This window comes from Peromyscus leucopus, chromosome 20 (genome assembly GCF_004664715.2).
Source record: "Peromyscus leucopus breed LL Stock chromosome 20, UCI_PerLeu_2.1, whole genome shotgun sequence".
NCBI classification, from domain to species: domain Eukaryota; kingdom Metazoa; phylum Chordata; class Mammalia; order Rodentia; family Cricetidae; genus Peromyscus; species Peromyscus leucopus.
The window spans coordinates 6,287,202-6,305,066 of NC_051080.1; the positions used below are offsets into that span (position 1 = coordinate 6,287,202).

At 53.7% G+C, this 17,865-nt stretch overlaps 1 protein-coding gene and 1 long non-coding RNA gene across 3 annotated transcripts in view; one reads left to right on the forward strand and one right to left on the reverse strand.

Moving 5' to 3' along the window:
• Positions 1-5,799: 5,799 nt before the first annotated feature.
• LOC119086342 lies at positions 5,800-15,069 on the reverse strand. Of its 2 annotated transcripts, XR_005089601.1 has the most exons (4): positions 14,821-15,069; positions 12,532-12,681; positions 10,895-11,080; positions 5,800-7,996 (listed from the first exon to the last, which is right to left on the reverse strand). It is a non-coding gene; the product is annotated as an uncharacterized LOC119086342 (long non-coding RNA). The 2 variants fall into 2 exon arrangements; XR_005089600.1 differs by having other exon boundaries at positions 12,532-15,067.
• A 223-nt stretch (positions 15,070-15,292) lies between these two features.
• Positions 15,293-17,865, forward strand: part of Hdac7 (histone deacetylase 7) — a 38,971-nt gene continuing 36,398 nt past the window's right edge. The window contains exon 1 of the mRNA XM_028891846.2: positions 15,293-15,473. Within this exon, the coding sequence (XP_028747679.1) occupies positions 15,455-15,473 (19 nt within the window). The 5' untranslated portion in view covers positions 15,293-15,454. The remainder of the gene's footprint in view (positions 15,474-17,865) is intronic.

A 17,865-nucleotide genomic window follows, 5' to 3' on the forward strand; every position in this document is an offset into this window, starting at 1 on the left:
GCTTCAAGGGTTGGTCTTCCTGAGCCAGGGAGACAGCCATCAAGCCTGATGACCTGAGGCCCGTCCCTGGGACCTACACAGTAGGAGAAAACGGACTCTCACAAGTTGTTCTCTGCCACACTCACACCGTATCGCGCATGCCCACTACCCCCCAACTCCCTTCCATCCCCACACAAATAAACTCTAGCACTTCAGAGGCAGGTGGATCATTGTGAGTTCCAGGCCAACCTGTATACATACATATAAAGCTTGAGGCCAGCCAAGGCTACAGTGACACCTGTCTCAATAATAATAATAATAATAATAATAATAATAATAGGTGGTCATCTTGGTAGTGTCCAAGTAATCTTGGGGGAAATGGCCTGGGCGGTCTGAGCCTCAGTCTCCCCACCTCTGGCCAGCAACACAGAGTCGTCTTTATAAAGACCCCAGAAGGAAGGACTGCTGCATGATGCCTTGTAGGGCTTTGACTACGGCAGCAGAAACAGCATCCAGGGGTAGGATGGGACCCAGCCTTGCCTGCACTCGGGGCACGTTCCCTGTCTCTTCTGTAAAGACTGTCACTGTTCTCTGAAGAAAGGTCCCGTAATGACTACATGAAGAACCCTGAGCATCGTGCCTCATCTGTCAGTAAGAACTTGGGGGGCATGTCAGCCTTCATTGTGATGTTTTCCTCATCCTCCAGGGATGTTCTCTATGGTGGCATTGTGTTCCCCAAAATATTGTGTACCCTAATAAACTTATCTGGGGTCAGAGAACAAAACAACCACTAGATACTTAGGATAGGCAGTGGTAGCACACGCCTTTAATCCTAGCATTCCAGAGGCAGAAATCCATGTGTTCAAGGATACAGCCAGCTTGGTGACTCACGTCTTTAATCCCAGAAAGTAAGCCTTTAATTCCAGGGAGTGATGGTAGAAAGCAGAAAGGTATATAAGGCGTGAGGACCAGAAACTAGAAGCTTTTGGCTGGTTAAGCTTCAGGCTTTCGAGCAGCAGTTCAGCTGAGAGCCATTGGGATGAGGACACAGAAGCTTCCAGTCTGAGGAAACAAGACCAGCTGAGGATCTGGCCAGGTGAGGTTAGCTGTGGCTTGTTCTGGTTCTCTGATCTTCCAGTTCACCCCAATACCTGGCACAGGTTTGATTTTATTAATAAGACCTTCTAAGATTCATGCTACAGTTCTCTGCCCAGTTATGTCTTCCTTCCAACCACCTCTCTAGCTCCTCCCCCAAACCACGGTTGGAGGGCCAGGAGCTGGAACTCACGAGGTCCACCCTCTAAGATGCTCTTGTAAAGGACTAAGTGGGTACTCAACCAGACCTGGAAGCCGGACACACCCCGTGCCATGCCACGTGCTCCAGAATCGGGGGCTGAGCCAGGGCACCCTCTGCAGAGGCCGCAGGACCTGGGGCTGGAGAACTTGCTGAGGGGTATCCGGCCCTGGGCACTATTATCTCAATGTCATTATCTCCTCCTGCAAAGCCCTCTCCACCCATAACCCCCAACCGAGATGACAGGCCAGCAACTGTCTCCAACTGCTCTGATTCAGGATAAGGCTAGACCCTGTCCTCACTGCCACACACTTCATGGCCACCCCTCCCTCGGCCACATGTACTGAGAACAGGCTGACTGTCTCCCTGGGAAAGAAGAAGCTGGGGAGGAAGGGGACACCCCAGTGCCTAGGAGCCCAGGGACCAGGACGGCAGGAGCTCCTGACAGGAGATGTCTTCTCTTTCATTCACCCCATCCTCTCTCGTCTCTGCCGCTCGGCTGTTGCTGCTTCTGCAATGTCTCCCATCTCAGGCTGCTCTTCCCACCCCCACCCCGGAGCCCTGAAGCACCACACCTGGCTCCCACATCAGATAACCCAACCACAGTGGCTCCCCTCACCCGACCCTGCTCCCACCCTCCTCTCCTCCTCACCCCTCACCCTCTTCCTCCCCGGGCTCTTCTACCTTCTAGCTTCTGGTGCACCAAGATAGCCCCTAGAGAAGGTCCAGGAGCCCTAAAGCCCTAGTGGGAAAAGATGGTGTGAGAGTCAGCCCTGCTCCGCCTCAGCATGTGCTCATGGGTACAGAGAGGACGGAAATGCACGCTCTAGGCCAGTTGGAAACAATGATAGGGAAGGGACCCCAGCCCAGGCCTTAAGGTATGACAATAAAGTGAGGGGGTGGGGGGACTCTCAGAAAAGCCTCTGGAACTGGGGGCTGCGGGGCACGGGGCGGGGGGCAGTGTTATGAGATGCCTCTTTCCTTTCCCAGGGCTACGTCTTGTATTCATGAGGTCATCTCAAGCCCAAACTTCCCATCAGAGCTACCTGAGGCCAGGGTTGAGGCCAGAATCTTGGGCAGGGAGGTAGATAGAGGTAGCCTGGAGTGGACGCAGCCCCCCTCACCCCAACCCCCGGTGGAGGCCATATCTGTAGGAAGAGGGCTTCCATAGGGTGCGTTGGCAGTTGCAAGGCATTATGGGGAGGAGAGCACTGGGATGTAGGGAGAGGGGACAGGGACGAGTGGGCGCCTGGGAGCTGGGGGTTGGAGGTTTTAATGCCTCTTGACAACAAATGAATCATAGGCAAATGATGTGGAAATGATGGTGAAAATAAAGATGTGTTATTTCGAGGCCCCAAGCGCGTCTGTCATAAGAAGGCGGGCGAGCAGGGAGGAACCCGAGCTTCTCAGGCCGGATGGTGTCTGTAGGTGGGGGCCCAGGTAGAGTTCCTGTGGGGAACAGTGAGGTGATGGCTCATGCACATCTCTTGTCACCTTCAGGGCGATGTGAAACAGCAGGTGGTCAACCACAACCATGCAGCCCTTCCCCTCCCCCCCAGAGCACTGCAGCCCTCCCATTCCCTCGGCTCCTTGGTGAATCCCCCCACCCTTCCCTAATCTCGCTGTGGCCACTGCCGCAGACACGTGAGATGCCGTTCCTCGGCACCTCTGCCCTGTCTGTCCCTCTAAGCCCAGGCCATGGCCTTGTCCTCAGCAGAAGGGACTATGAAGTTCCGTTCCTGCCTGTGGTCAGAGCACCCTAGGGCCAGGCAGGGAGTCTGGGGGTGTCCTGGGCTATTTCCCTTCACTGTGGGCTTTCTGCCATCGTGAGAGTGAAGTTCAGCCGGGCGGGGGGTGGCACACGCTTTTAATCCCAGCACTCGGGAGGCAGAGGCAGGTGGATCTCTGTGAGTTCGAGGCCAGCCTGGTCTACAGAATGAGTTCCAGGACAGCCAAGGCTATACACAGAGAAACCCTGTCTTGAAAAACTAACCAAACTAACTAACTAAGTAAATAAAATGAAGCTCATGTCCACGGTGCTAGGACATGAGGACTAGGCTGAAGAAATAGGCTTTTTGGATGGATGAATTCATAACCTCTTCTAGCCAAATCCAGGCTTTGGTGAGCCTTCATCCTGCTTCCGCAGCCTCTCAGTGTCAACAGTTATTAACCGATGGGAGAAACATGCACACTGCCCCCACAGCCCCATTAACTAGTGTGCTTGTTTCCCCTTTCGTTGTTTTCTTTTTCTTTTTCAGACAGGGTCTCTCCATGCAGTCAAGGCTGGCCTTGAACTTGTAACTGCTCTGACTCCGCCTCCTGAGTGTGCACCATGTCCCGCTCTGAACGTTTCCTCTCCACGCCTTCCTTCTGCTCCTGTGTTTATACGGTTCCCATCCCAGGGCATGCACGACTCTTGTCTTCTCCCATGATGCTGTATCACAGTCACAAATACCTTTTTAGCAGCTTTATAACTTTCTACTAAGTGGAAATACCATACTCTATTTCATCATTTTCCAATTGTAGGTATTCAAATTATTTCTCATTTTCCGTATTACAAGTAGCTTGATGGTGAACGTCATTGTGCACATATTGTGCCTCCGTGCCTAACCTTTGACGGCAGATATTTGGTCTGGAGAACACTGGGTGGGGTAACTCAGCAACGGGTGAAAACATCTCATAGTTCTCACCATACACTGCCAAGCCGACTTCAAAAGAGGTCTGCCACCGCGAACAGCGCGTGCGTTTCACCGTCCTCACTGGTGTTTGAAATGGCACCTGCCTTCTCTTTGTTCGACTGACATTATTTTGAGCACCTTCAGGCTGAGCACCCCCTTAACATCCTGTGTTTCCTCTTTCCCTGGAGAGTCTTCTTCTGTGCTTTGAACGTTGCGGGTCTACTGATGTGTCTACGGGGCTGCCTATCGATTTGTGTGCTCTCTCTCTGTGGGAGAGGTTCTAAAGGCTGCCAGTTGAATGACTGCAAATCCCTCCTGTGCGTCCTCTACGCTCTCCAGATGCTGACCCGGCACTCTTTGCTTTATTTCAGTTTCTGCCCGCTCCTCTCAGCCTCCCCACCACCACCGCCGCCGCCACCCCCTTCCATTCTTCGGCCCGCCTGCCCCTCACCCCGGGTTTGCAAGCCTCCCCTCCCCTTTTGAGCTCCAGAACAACTGGCCCCTCCATGTCTTCTGGTTGTCTTCCAAGTGCCTCAAACCCGTCCCTAGCTTGAGTCCACATTTCCCTGCAAATCTTCTTTAAAGATTTATTTTTTTTTGTATTAGTTTGCCCTCATATATGTAAGTGCAACACGTGTGTGCCTGGTGCCTGTGGGGTTATGATGAGGATGTTGGGCTGGACAGAGGCAGGGGTGAGTTCAAAGCCAGCCTCCTCTACAGAATGAGATTCAGGACAGCCAAGGCTACATAGAGAAACCCTGTCTTGAGGGAGGAAAAGGAAGAAGATAATGTTGGATCCCCTGGAACTGGAGTTACAGGTGTTTGTTAGCTGTCGTGTGGGTGCTGGGAACCGAACCAGGGTCCTCAGGAAGAGCAAGTGCAACAAGAGCTCTTAACCAATGAGCCCTCTCTCCAGCCCCAGGCTAGTGTTCTTAAAGAGGAAGTAAGATCCTGCCAACCTTCAGACCAGAGGAAGAGGATGAGAGTGCCAGCTGCCATGTGACTCAGTTTCCCGGCTTACATATGTATTAGGACCGATTTCAGGTCTAGAGAGACATGCTTGAAAGCTAGATGAGCAGCCATTCTCCTAAAGTAAATCCACCCATGACACTGACCTTGCTGGCTTCCTTCAGCCATAGTGGCCAGTCAGAAATGAGATATGCTGTAAGTGTAACACACACCTTGGATTTCAAAGACTTGGTATGAAAAAAGAAGACAATAATTTTCATTTTGATTATATATGAAATGATGTTTTCAATATATTGAGTAAATATACTATTTAATCATCTATTCCTGACTTTGGTGGTATGGCAACTAGAGTATGTGGAGCTACACATGCTACCCTTACCCTGTTTCTACTGGATGGTTCTGGTCTAGACTGTCCAAGCAGGGGAAACACAGGTGTACCAGGCTTTTTCTTTTGGGCCACCAAACAGCACCCAAATCATGACACGGAGACTTCTTATTAGTTATGAATGCTTGGCCTAGCTTAGGCTCATAGTTCTGGCTGGCTCTTTTAACTTAAATTAAGTTTATCTACCTTTTCTTTCTGTATGCCCTACTTTTCCTGCTTCGTCCACGTCTGTCTGGCTTGCTGGTCCTGGGCATCTCCCTCTCTGTCTCTCTTCTTCTTCTTCTTCTTCTTCTTCTTCTTCTTCTTCTTCTTCTTCTTCTTCTTCTTCTTCTTCTTCTTCTTCTTCTTCTTCCTCTTCTTCTTCTTCTTCTTCTTCTTCTTCTTCTTCTTCTTCTTCTTCTTCTTCTTCTTCTTTTCCTTCTCCTCCTCCTCCTCCTCCTTCTTCTTCTTTATCTTCTTCTTTTCTCCTATTTATTCTTTCTGCCCGGCAGCCCCGCCTATCCCTCTCCTACCTAGCTATTGGCCATTCAGCTTTTTATTAGACCAATCAGGTGCCTTAGGCAGGCAAGTTGGAACAGCAACACGTTGTTTCATAATTAAATAAATGCACCATAAACAAATGTAACGCATCTCTATGTAGTTAATCGTTAAGTAATATTCCACAACACTCAGGCTATAGGCTGAGGAGTCAGTGATGACCCAGTGGATGTGAGTGTCAAGTTCCCTGGAGATGGGAGCCAGGCAAAGCACCTACTTGATGTCTGTAGCTTCTCCATGGCCAGCCTTCCCAAGGCAAAGCGGAGCAACACATTTGCTGGAAACTTCCTTCAAGTTTGGCTTGCTTCTGAGTTGGAGTTTAGCTTCCAGGAGTCTGTCCTGTGTTCAGGACACAGGACCAGCCCAGCTTTCGATCTCCTCACAGCTCACAGGTCAGTTCTCCGCCATTCATCTTGAACCAGGTCCCGGCCCCCTTCAGCCTCCTCTGCAGAAGGCTGGAGGTGTCTTTCCGACTGCCTGGAGTTCTCTAGTCTCAGCCTACCTGCAGGCTGGTGGAGGATGAGAGACGGAGGTGAGCTCACCTTGACCCTGAGCCTCCAAGTACACTACTTGCATCTTAGGTACATTTTGTGTCCCGCGCCCAACCTTCTCATCCCCTGATGGGGAATAGAAAGGGAGGAGGAGGAGGTGGCAGGCAGGAGCGTGGGCACACCCCATCAGGCTGCCTTTCTCTGTCAGCTCTCCCCTTTCCTGTGCCCAGCTGAGCCACAGGAGGGCAGGGACTAGGCCCATCTGCCTGCCCTGCCTGCCCCTCCCTCCAGCCTAGCGGACTCCACCTTTCCCAGGTCCTGGCTGGGATCCTAAGGCTCCAGGCAAGTGGGGGAAGGGGAGGCCACTCTTACTTTCCCAGCAACTGCCACTGCCTCTTCCTGTTTTGCTAAATCTCTGGCTCTGGACCCAAGGGGGAGGGGGACATTGCCTGTAGCTCCTGCCCCCCAAAGGTCAACCTGGTTCCCTTGGCCCTCTTAGCTGGTTATTTATAGCCCCCCCAGGCCCCACTGAGGAACTGGCTCTCTCCCTCAAATGTCAGCAGCTGTGGCCATTGCCCCAGGGATGCAGCCAGATGCGCAGATCACTCCAGATGTGCAGTGCCACATTTTGGAGAAGAGGCCAGGCCCTTTCTGCAGTTCATATGGTGTCCCCTGAGTCTGGCCCAGTCTCCTCTCAAGGCCAAGAAAAATCCCTGAGTATCTCAGGAGCGTCAGAAGTGTGGTACCATTTTTTTTTTAATTCCCTTTGCCTTCCTTGCTAGGCTTCCCTGTCCCCCAGAAGGGTGTTAGGAGCCCAGACCCTACAGACCCAACTGGATTCACTTGCAAAAATTAGGTCAGGACTCGTCTGAGGCTGAATCTGCAGAGAAACACGGGCTGAGGGAGATGAGGAGACGAGAGACTTTCTGCTCTTCCCAGTGCTGGCATCCCCGCTCCAGCCCCGACAGAGCACAGCCTGCGTCAGGCTCTGTGCTGAGCACTGCATGTCCTGATCTCACAGCCTCCCAGCAGCCCTAATATGGCAGCACCACTGGCCCTGGTCTGCAGAGAGGGAGCTAAGTCTCCTCCAGGTCAAACGATATGCCTTACATACCGGGGAAGAGACCAACTGTAGCCCAGGACTCCAAATCTTTACCCTTAGCCACAGTGCCACACCTCCATGCCTTTTTGTTCCTCTACGACTTCAAACACTCTAGAAAGCTCTAGAGCCCTGACTACAGGGCTCTTGAAGGGAAGAGGAGTTGTCTATACCCAGCCTTCCCAGCCCTCTTACCCTGAACCCCTGGACCCAGCAAGAGAGCTCTGGCAGGGCAGAGACTGCTAGATTCACTGTTAACCCTCCCTCTAATAACCAGGCCTGAGGGGCAGGTGAAAACAGAATCCCCTCCCTGATCCAGCCCACGATGGCCTGATAACCTGGTGGAACCCTTTCCAAAGGGGGACTCTGGGGCCTCTCAAGTCACTGCTCTCTCTACAGCCTATGTTGTCCTTGTTGGGCTGCAGGTTCTCTTCCTAGACAGTACTGTACTCTCTTCAGGTGATGATGGCTTCCTCCATGGTAGATGTAGATGGCAGCTTATCCTGCCTCTGTGTGGAAGAGCCTGCCGTGGTATCCTGGAGAAGTACGCCACGCTGGGTGTTCCTGTGAGCAGATGAAGGGGAGAGTGAGGGAGTGTCTGCTTGGGTGAGGCATCTTAAGAGCTTAGCATGGACGCCCTTATTTTCACCCTAGCTTGGTGGTCATCAACCCCACTTAGCCCTGACTCTAACTTCACGCTGTCCCTGCGGCCTCCTCTCCACGGACGTACACAAACACAACTCAAATTCATTTTAGAAGACACTTCTAGGGGGAAAAGAGAGTGGACACCGGGGCCAAGACCGTCTCTCCTTTCTCCTGACATTCTGGGCCTTGAAATCCATGGCCCCCAAAGAGGAGAACTGTACAGGACGGGCCCCTCCTCCAGCCAATACAGCCACTAGCAGCAGAGGGTCACACTGGGAGATATGACAAGGCCAATGTCAAGCGGGCCAGTGGGTGGACCACAGTGTCCCTGTAGGGGCCACTGGAGCGAGTAATTGCAAACTGCATGCAGAAAGGCATTTTGCAACTCAGATGAATTTCTTCTCATGATTAGAGAACGGCCCAGTGGCTGCCTCGCTGACCTTAATCGCTGCTGGCACTGGTGGCTGGGGCCGGGCTGCTGGCCTGTGGAAGAAGTACTGACCTAGAAGGCAGAGCAGGGAACCTCTGCCTGCCCTATCGCTTGTTAACCATGTCACTGCTGGCAAGCTCTCTCCCCCTGTGCCTCAGTTTCTTCGTCTGCAAGTAATGGCGTGGATTAGATCCGGGAACTCCAAACTAAACACACCTCACAGTGACCTGAGGGTTTCAGAGCATTACAAGGGGGGGCCTAGGAGTATTTCACAACTTTAAGGTCATGTCCAGCCAGGGGACTTGGTAGGTTAGATGACCTTATAAATCTCCTGTTGCTCAAAGAAGCAGATCCTAGTAAACACAATAGTCACACTATGAGGTTTTGCTGCTCTGGGACTGGCTTTATCAGAGGGCGGGTAGGAGATAATTTATTTTGTCATTATTCTTACCCACGATTATTATTTTATTGCTGCATTATTGCCTCGAGGATGGGGTGGGGCCTCATCTGCTCCTTGGTGAAGGAGGCCCTGGCCTCAGGGGTCCTGGCTCACCTCAGGGGTGGGGGTGGGGCTGAGAGAGCAGAGCAGGGAGGGGTGGGAAGGGCCTTCCCTGGTGGGTGGGTCCTCTTGGCAGGGGTGACTGGAGTTTGGCTAGATGCGCTTTGGCACCAATTTCTGGGCTGAGAGAGTCTCTTCCCCCACCCACCTTCCTCCCCCACTTTCCCAGCTTAGCTGCTGAGCCCGGGGACTGCCCCTTCCCGACTTCCTCCCTCCGGCTCTTGCCAACCTCATTCTTGAGCCTTGCTAATCTGTTTGCCACCCCTCAGCCTCCTAGCCTCGCCCTTGCACATGCCATTCTCCCTACCTGGAATGTCACCCCCCCAGCACCCCTCCAACAGCACCCCCCTCTCCCCGCCTGCCTGCTCTCCTGCACTGATTCACACTTCTGGGCTCCATCACAGCCCAGCTCAGCTCAGGACTGGCTTCCTCTCTCCAGGCTGCTTGTAGCTCCGGTCTCCTTGAGCCTCTCCTCTCTGTCACGCAGTCTATTACTCTTGGGATCACAGAATGGGCAACCGGCTTTAGACACGGGGGGGGGGGGGGGGGGAGCGATGATCCGAAGGGACCCACACATGCGATTGAGGGGGAAACTGAGGCCAAAGAGGCTGTGGCTGAGCCAAGAGCATGACGACCAAGAGATTTCAAATAGTTGGGCGTTGTAAGGGGGCTTTTCAAGTATGCTGTGTTTGTTTGGTTTCCTCAACACATTGTGATCTTGACAGGGATGTTTTTGTTTTTATATTTAATGTCCTTTGTCTCCACATTCCAGTGTGTGTGTGTGTGTGTGTGTGTGTGTGTGTGTGTGTGTGTGGTTTATCCAGGAACTACAGTAAACAATTCTAACCACCCATACTCCATGGTGACAAAGACTTATCTAAAGCCTACTGTTCAAGCCACCCAAGGGAGGACACACATTACAAGATGGTGGTGTGAATGTTTGCATATATTATTCATGTGATTTCTGACGCGTTGGGTGAAGTAGGTAGCCAAGATTTTGCTGTTTTACAGAGCGGGGGGGGGGGGAAACGGGGACGGGGGGGACTGAGATGTAGGCAGCACCCAAGTTCATGGCTGAACTCACCCAGAACTTACGTTTCCCTAATCTCAGCCTAAAGCCCTAATTCCACAATGCTTCTCTCCCAGTTCTTGCCTTTTACTCTTTTTTTATTTTTATTTATTTATTTGGTTTTTCAAGACAAGGTTTTACTGTGCAGCTCTGGCTGTCCTGGAACTCGACTTTTAAACCAGACTGGCTTTGAACTCACAGCTGTCCACCTGCCTCTGTCTCCTGAGTGCTGGGAATAAAGGTGTGTGCCACCACCGCCCAGTTCCTTGAGCTCTTTGCTGGGGTCACCAAGGGGTGGCTTCTGCCAATGTTTGCATTCATTTTAATCTTCATGCCGGCTTGAAGAGACTCTGTCCCTGGCTTTCTGGCCCTCCCCAGCCTGTCCCAGTACTTTCTCCCTGTATCCCCCACCACCTTGCCAGCACACAGACACACATGTATGTTCAGAACTGCAGGTGTCTAGGGCAACAGACCACAAGAGAAACCACATCACCTTTGTTGACTCTGAAGGGAGGTGAAGGGGATGAGGGAAGAGACTGGAGTAGTTCTCAGCCTGAACCATTCCCCAGTCATGGGTCCTCCGAGCCTGGGCTATCTGGACTGGTAACCATGGCTGTGGGGCCTTCCTAATCCACCCACTCAACCCCAGCCTAAAAACACATAACACTTCTTGTCTCGGACCTTGAACTCCTAGAGTGGGGTTCGCCTGCCTGCTTGCACCCCAAACCCACACCTGCCAACTTTACCCAGAATACTCACACAGCCTGTTGATCCTGTCTGTGCCACGTAACAGAGAAAGGTGGAGGACAGAGATGAGTCCATATGTCTGGGTTCAGTGAGGCAGGAAACGGGTCATCTGGAGTGATACGCAGAGGTCAACAGAAACCTCAAATAACCAGGCTACACCGCGTGGAAGACCCTGGCACGCTTCTCTCATGTTCGGGCCTGCTGGAGAAATGGCATGGCTCTGAATCAGGCACACTAGGATCGAGCCGTTTGCTGGCTCTGTGACGCCGGGAAAATCATTTCCTCCTTCTGAACTCGGGTCTGCTCACTAAACAATGGTGTACTAGTGAGCCGTGCGTGAAAAGAGTGCAGGAAACACAGAAAGTGCTCAGTGAAGACGAAACTACTTTCCTTCCCCTCCTCTGCTCCTGCCCTTTCTTTCTTCTCTTGGAGATTTCTTTTCATGTATGTGTGTATATGTGTAGAGTTACCCTCAGAGGCCAAAAGAAGGTATCTGAGCCCCTTGACCTGGTAGTTGGGAACCAAAGTCTGTCCTCTGCAAGGACACTAAGCACTTTGAACTAGTGAACTCTCTCCTTATTCCTTTTTCTTTTACTTTGGGTACTTGTGTGTACGTGTGCTTGGTGTTTGGATGTGTGTGGGTGCGTGTGTATACAGGGGCCCGGATACATATACGCAGGAGCATGTGTATACAGGTGCCAGTACACCTATGTGCAAGAAGCATGTGGAGGCCTGAGGTTGGCACAAATGTCTTTCTTAATTGCTCTGCCTGTTCCTTCAATTTCTTATTTTTAGTCCCAGGAAACTCTTTATTTGGAGTTGAGAACTTAACCTCCCCTGTTAATCTGAAAGCCCACAAAGAGCTGGCATTTGATCCTCGGCTCAATCCCAGTTCCACTCAGTGCTGGCCCCTGAGGTCCCCTGGGGGCCCTGGGGAATGAGCCCGCTCTGGTTGGCTGTGTGAGGCATGTGTGAGAGGAAGTGCAGGCTGGGGGAAGACTTGTAGCTGCAGTCAGCACGTGTGGAAGGCTGGGACAGGTGTGGTCCCTAGTGTCCTGACACTTAGACTCTTAGCCTTTCTGCAACCTGGAATCCTGGCCTTGAGTCGGCTCCCAACTGGATTTGTTGAATGAGCAAACGGCCTGTAGCTTGTTGAGCAAATTCTGTCAGGTTTCCTCACATTTATGGGCCATATTTTGTTCATGAGCATAACAAAGATTATTAAGAATAAGGGATCTGGAGGCTGGAGAGGTGGCTCAGTGGTTAAAGGCACTTGCTGTTCTTGCAGAGGACTTGGGTTCAGTTCCCAGCACCCACAGGGCAGCTCACAACCGCTGGTAGATTAACTCCAGTTATCTGAAAAAGCCACCTGGCTCCAGGAGGGCAGGCAACCTCTACTGGTCTCTGTGGACACCCAGGACACATGTAGCATGCGTGCATACATGCAGACCACAAACACTCATATGCGTAAGATAAAATCAACAAATCTTAAAAAAAAATAAACGATCTGATATCTGTCCAGAGGCTAGAATAGGGCTCATATTTGGTAAACACTTGGTAAAAGGTAGCTTACCAAGGCAAGAAGAAAAGGGAAGGGACAAAGAGGAGGACATGTAGGCCCTAAGTCTCGGGCAAACAGAAAGGGGTACCTGAAGGCTTTGTGTTGTCCAGAGAGCGAGGGGAGCTTTGAAGAACCTGAGGTGGATCCTATGGGGCCTGTCTCTTATACCAGGTGTCCAACGGAGCAGGCTGTAAGAAGTCGAGACGCTTCCCAGCACCCACGGCTGTCTCTCCAGCCACTAAAAAAAAAAAAGTCGAGACGCGAATTCTTTAGAAACCTCCCCTGGTAACCACCCACCACAGCAAGAAGGAGGTAGCCGGCCTTTTTCTGTTGTATCTCTAGGGGTTCCTGGAAGCTAACATATGCCACTAGGGAGCATGGGTTAGAAACTGGCTTGGGAATCCACTGTAGCGCGGGAGCTGTTGGGAGTCCTAGGTAAATCTGGCAGCAGCAGGAGAGACCCAGTTCAGCATCCCAGACACTTGTTGTACATGATGTTTTCCTCTCTGCCTACACTTTGAGGGCAGTGAGTCCTGGGGTGTGCCGAAAAAGCCACAGGTTAGGTAGGCACTGTGAACCTAGACAGGCAGCCACCCATCTTGACTCCAAGCACTCAGAAGTCAGTGGTTAGAATAAAAAGAAAAGGCAGATTCACAAATAAATACATGAATGCTGCATTTGCAGAAATCAGCCAACAAGGAGATAAAAAACAAACCAAAGAAGAACCTGAGCACCGTGACAGCCCCAGGAAAGGGAGACAGGTGCGTAGGGACGATGTATGGTTACAGGAGGAGGGAAGTAGAGAGAGAGGATGGCGGTCTGCTCTAACCAGTGGTTTTTCTGAAGGGCTGCAGGCCTCTAAGGGAAGTTTGGAAAGGGGGCTCAGTACAAGGGCAAGCGTGTCTTGCAGAGCCAATATGGCTCAATCACTGGACTGTAAAAGAGATGTCCAGCCGGAAGATGATCCTTGGAGGCCATGAACATCTGTCATCATTCAACCAAGAACGCACCGAGTTTGAATTCTGTGCCAAGCACTGGGAGAAACCGCAGCCACGACTGAGGTAGTACCCTCAAGCTTGGCATCTTTTCTCGAATGCTTGTGGGGAAGGCGACTAGACTAGATGGGTGAAGGTCAGTGTGGAGAGAAAAACCTATAGTGCTGGGGTGGAGTCCTTCAAGGGAAAGGAAAATCCTCCCGGCTATGGGAATCACGGAACATTTCAAAGGAGGTAGTACTGTGAAGTCAAGGGATGTCAATACCACGGGAGAAAGGGGGCCGAGGGCATTTGCCCTGTCGGGAGTGTCTCAGGTCAAGGCTAGGAAGTGGGTAAGTGTGAGGACGGAATGGGGAGCAGCTAGCAGACAGGGATGTGATCATAGTCAATTCGGCCGAGGAACCTAGCAAGAAGCACTGGGCAGGGATGCGTGTGGTACCACACTGCAAGAGGCCATGGATCCTAAAGAGCTGGTGGTACACATGAACGGGTAGAGAGGGGTTAAAGTCAGCTGCTGAACATCAAGAGGTGGACAGGTAGGGAGACCTGCTGACCCGTCACTGAGGCTGTTCAGCAGCATGGCCAAAAGACTCAACTCATCTCTAGCTCTGTCTCCGTTTCCCTTTCTAAAGATGCCCGGAGTTCCTAGGACTCAGTGAGTAGAATGTGATCAGAAAGAAGCTGCTTTTTCAGTGGCTGGGCACCTCAGATGCAGGGGAGCCCAGTGTTCCTGGTGGATGACCTCTCCCCGTCCCAGGCCCCACTTTTCTGACCCAACAGATTGCTGGAGGCAACGAACTGATAAGCCAAGCCAGGCAGCGCAGTGGGAAGGTCCTCAGCCCCTGACCCTTGAATCTGACCTCCGTCGGCTAAGAAGAGATTGGGGGAGAGGCAAGGAGGGCTGTAGTGCAAAGCCAGCCCTCAGCTGAGTTTATTAGCTGAGGGAGGGCTGGAGGCGGCTGCATTCCGACTCACAGACTGGAACATTTCTGTGATCCACTGTAATGCACTGGGGGACACTGGGCACATTGCTGAAGTTTGACTCATAGGGACGGGCGGGGGGGGGGTGCAAAGGGGGGGTCATTGTGGAGGGAGTGGAATGGAAGAGAGGAAGAGGAGAGGATGGAAGGAAATCCCTTGAGAAATGTCTTTGAAAAAAGAAAACTTTCAAATACTGCACCACCCCCACCCCCTTTTTTTCTTTTAATAGGAACAGGCTGGACCCTTCTGCTCCCCTCGGCAGGCATTGGGGGGGGGGTGCCACTGGGGTTGGACTGGGCAGTGATTCAAATCAGATCCTGAAGCTTTCCTGAAGCGAGTCCTGCTTGAGTGTGTGTGTGAGGGGTGGAACGGGGACGGGGGTGTCGTCTGGGATTCCTTACTTGGGACCCTGAGCGTGTCCTGTGCCTCCGTATGGTGTAGTTCTCTTCTCCTAAACTTCCTATGTGTGTAGATGTGTGCACAGGAGTCCTTCCCCGAAGTGTAAACCACCCCGGCCTGTGTAAACATGGATGCACGCTCGTGTACGCTGTGTATGCACGGGTGCGTGCACTCAGGTATCTGGGTTTCCGGGAATTGTGCGCTGGGCGCAGCGCCGCGCGGCGGCTGGGGCTCGGCGGCGGCCGCGCGCGGGTCCGGCAGCGTCCCGCGTTCCGGGTTCGGCGCTGCCTCCCGGGGCGGTGTGCCGCGCCCCACGGCGATCGGTGTCTGCCGCCAGCCTGTGTGCGGCTGAGCAAAGCCTGCCGGGGTGGTGTGTCCCAGGGCCGCGAGCGCCGGCCCCCCTCCCTCCCTCCCCTCCCCCTTGGCCCGCTCTCAGACTCAGATAAAGCATTTCCTTCCATTGTCATCCTACCCGGCCGGCCAGGCTGCCAGGGCCCTCCCCTCCCGGCCCCCTCCCTTCCTCTCGCCGTCTCACAGTCGCTCTGCAGCCTCCGGCGACCGGGGGGATGTGAGGCCGGCGGCGCCCCGGCCCCCCGCCCGCCATGAGCCCCCGGCTCTGAGGGCCCCGGCCCCTGGATGCACAGCCCCGGCGCGGGTGAGTACCGGGCGGCCGCCCCCGCCCCGCCCGCCCCGCCCTGCGCGCGGCACCCTGCGCCCGCCCGCCCCGGCTCCGGCAGCAGCAGCGGCTGCGGCTGGGTCTCCGGCTGGTCCGGCTGGCCGGGTCCTCCGTGCGCGCTCGACCGCGCCCGCTCGGCGGTGCTTTGGCCCGCTCGGGGGCCCGGGGCTGGTTCCGGGGCCAGAGAACTCCGGCCTCCTGCGGGGGTGCCCACATCCGCCTGCTCCGGGGCAGCGACAGGCCCCGGGGAGACTGTGGGAGGCCCCGGGGCCGCCTGTGCATGGGCCGGGCGTCCCTTTACCCTCCTCCTCCCGGGAATCCGGGAGGCACGGACGGCCGCCGAGGCCCGGGGAGGAGGCGGTGCTCCGTGGCGGAAGGCTTGGAAGCGGGAGGGCAAATGGTAGGACCCACTGAACTGCGGCCGGATTTGTGGGGCTGGCCCTCAGCGTCCCCATCTCGCGTAGCTGGGCAAGGGCCCTCCTTAGATCCAGTGGCCCGGGAAAACGACCCCTGGAGGGGTATTAGGCTGGGAGATTTCTCTGAGCATCAACCCTTAGCCTTGATCACCCATCGGAGTGAAGAGACACCTGTGCCCAACTGAGTGAGCTATGAGGGTAGTGCCCTGAAAGGTGTAGGCAAGTGAGGGCTGCAGGCTGTGTACTGAGCGGTAGGGAGGTGGGAAGCTGAATGTGTGGCCCCCGGGTCTGTTAGTGCTGAGAACCGGGGCAAATCTGGCAGCTGAGCTGTCTTTTCACCACTACCACAAGTTCTCGGCCAGTAAGTTGGAAGAAAACCTGGGTTCTACAGGTCACTGCATGTGCCCCACTTCCTTCCCACTGGCTGCCAGTTTGGGGCCCTTAACTGTCTGTCCTTGCTGACTGTCCAGTATTCCCCAAAGCCTCTGCATCTGGCGTTGGCTGGCCTGCTGCTGCTTAACTATCCCTTCCCACATCCCAACTCAGCATCTGCTTGAGGCCCAGCTCTGCCTGCCAATTTTCAGGGTGATAATAGGACATTGGCCCTCGGTGGCCCTGATGGGAGCGCGACATCTGGAATCAGGAGCGAGTGCCCCAGACTTTTACGTAGACTTATGGGACTTTGCTCAAATTCCTTGCCCAACCACTGGAGACCATGACTCTGCTTGGTTTCTCCCCTCTAGCTTGTACTTAGGTGCCCCGTTTCTTCCCAAGAGACTCCAGTAGGCTGCCAGACATGCCTCCCCTTGATGCCAACCCTCTCCCGCCTTCCCAGCCTCTTCTCCAGCCGCTGCTAATCATCCCTTTTCACCTCCTTGCTCCCTCATTTCCTTGGCATCTCCGCTCAAAAAACTAAGTCATTCTCTTCCTTACAGTCACTCCTGAGGGAAACTGAGGCACAGAGCAGTTCCACGGTGTGGTACCCAGATAAGTGAGGTTGGACCAAGTCCTGGACCCGCTGGGAGTGGGGCTGGACCTGGCCCTCTGATGTCCCTCCCAAGCTCGGAGCTGTGCTTTGGAAAGGTTGGGAACTGTGCACCTGAACTCTCTGTCACTCAGTCCGGCCCCTTGGATGGGTATGTCTCTGCGTATCGGGGGCATAAGCTGAGATTTTGAGGCGGAAAAGGTTTTGCACCTAAGCTGGTCACCCCACTTAAGCTCACTCTCCCCACAATTAACATCAAGCTGCGGGGGATCCTAAGTCCCCTTTCCAGAGCTTGGAACCAGAGAGACTAACCCCAAATATGCAGTCAGTGTTCAGCAGGGAGCAGGGAGACATTATGTGGGGAGTATTATGTCCTTGCCTTGGGAATAATGGCTGTCACCTCTAGGGCCTGGTGGCTCCGTTGTGATGGGATGGGGAATGAGGACCCTTTTGTAGCTGTAGGCACACTTCCCAGGACTGGGGAGATGAAAACCTGTGATGCCTGTCATCTCTTCCCTGCTTTCTATCCTCCTGGCCTTCCTTTGGGAGCTGGTAGTTCGAAGCTGGCAGAGGCCTGAGAGAAAGATGAGCTGAAGCAAGCCCCAGGGTCACCCAGCCAGGGTGATGGCACCACCCAGACCTTCTGCCTCTGCCAGGGCCCATTCTTGCCCAAACTCTTCCGTAGTCAGATGTGGTCTGGAGCCCCCAGAGGAGTGTGGGGTATTGCAAGGCTTGAGGGCATGCCCCCCTGGCGGCGCCAGCTCCAGGACTACACATTTGTATATGTTGGATTTGTTCACTAGATGGGGCACTTCCTCTGGGGCAGGAAGCCTTGATTTCCTGTGTTGGGGGGAGTAGAGACTAGGAGTTGGGGGCCCACTGGGCCATCCCTCGTGTTGTTTGGAACCACAGAAGGGCAGAGCTTTTGCTGGAGGCCGTTTCCCTAGTCCAGGGGAGGCAGGAAGGAGAG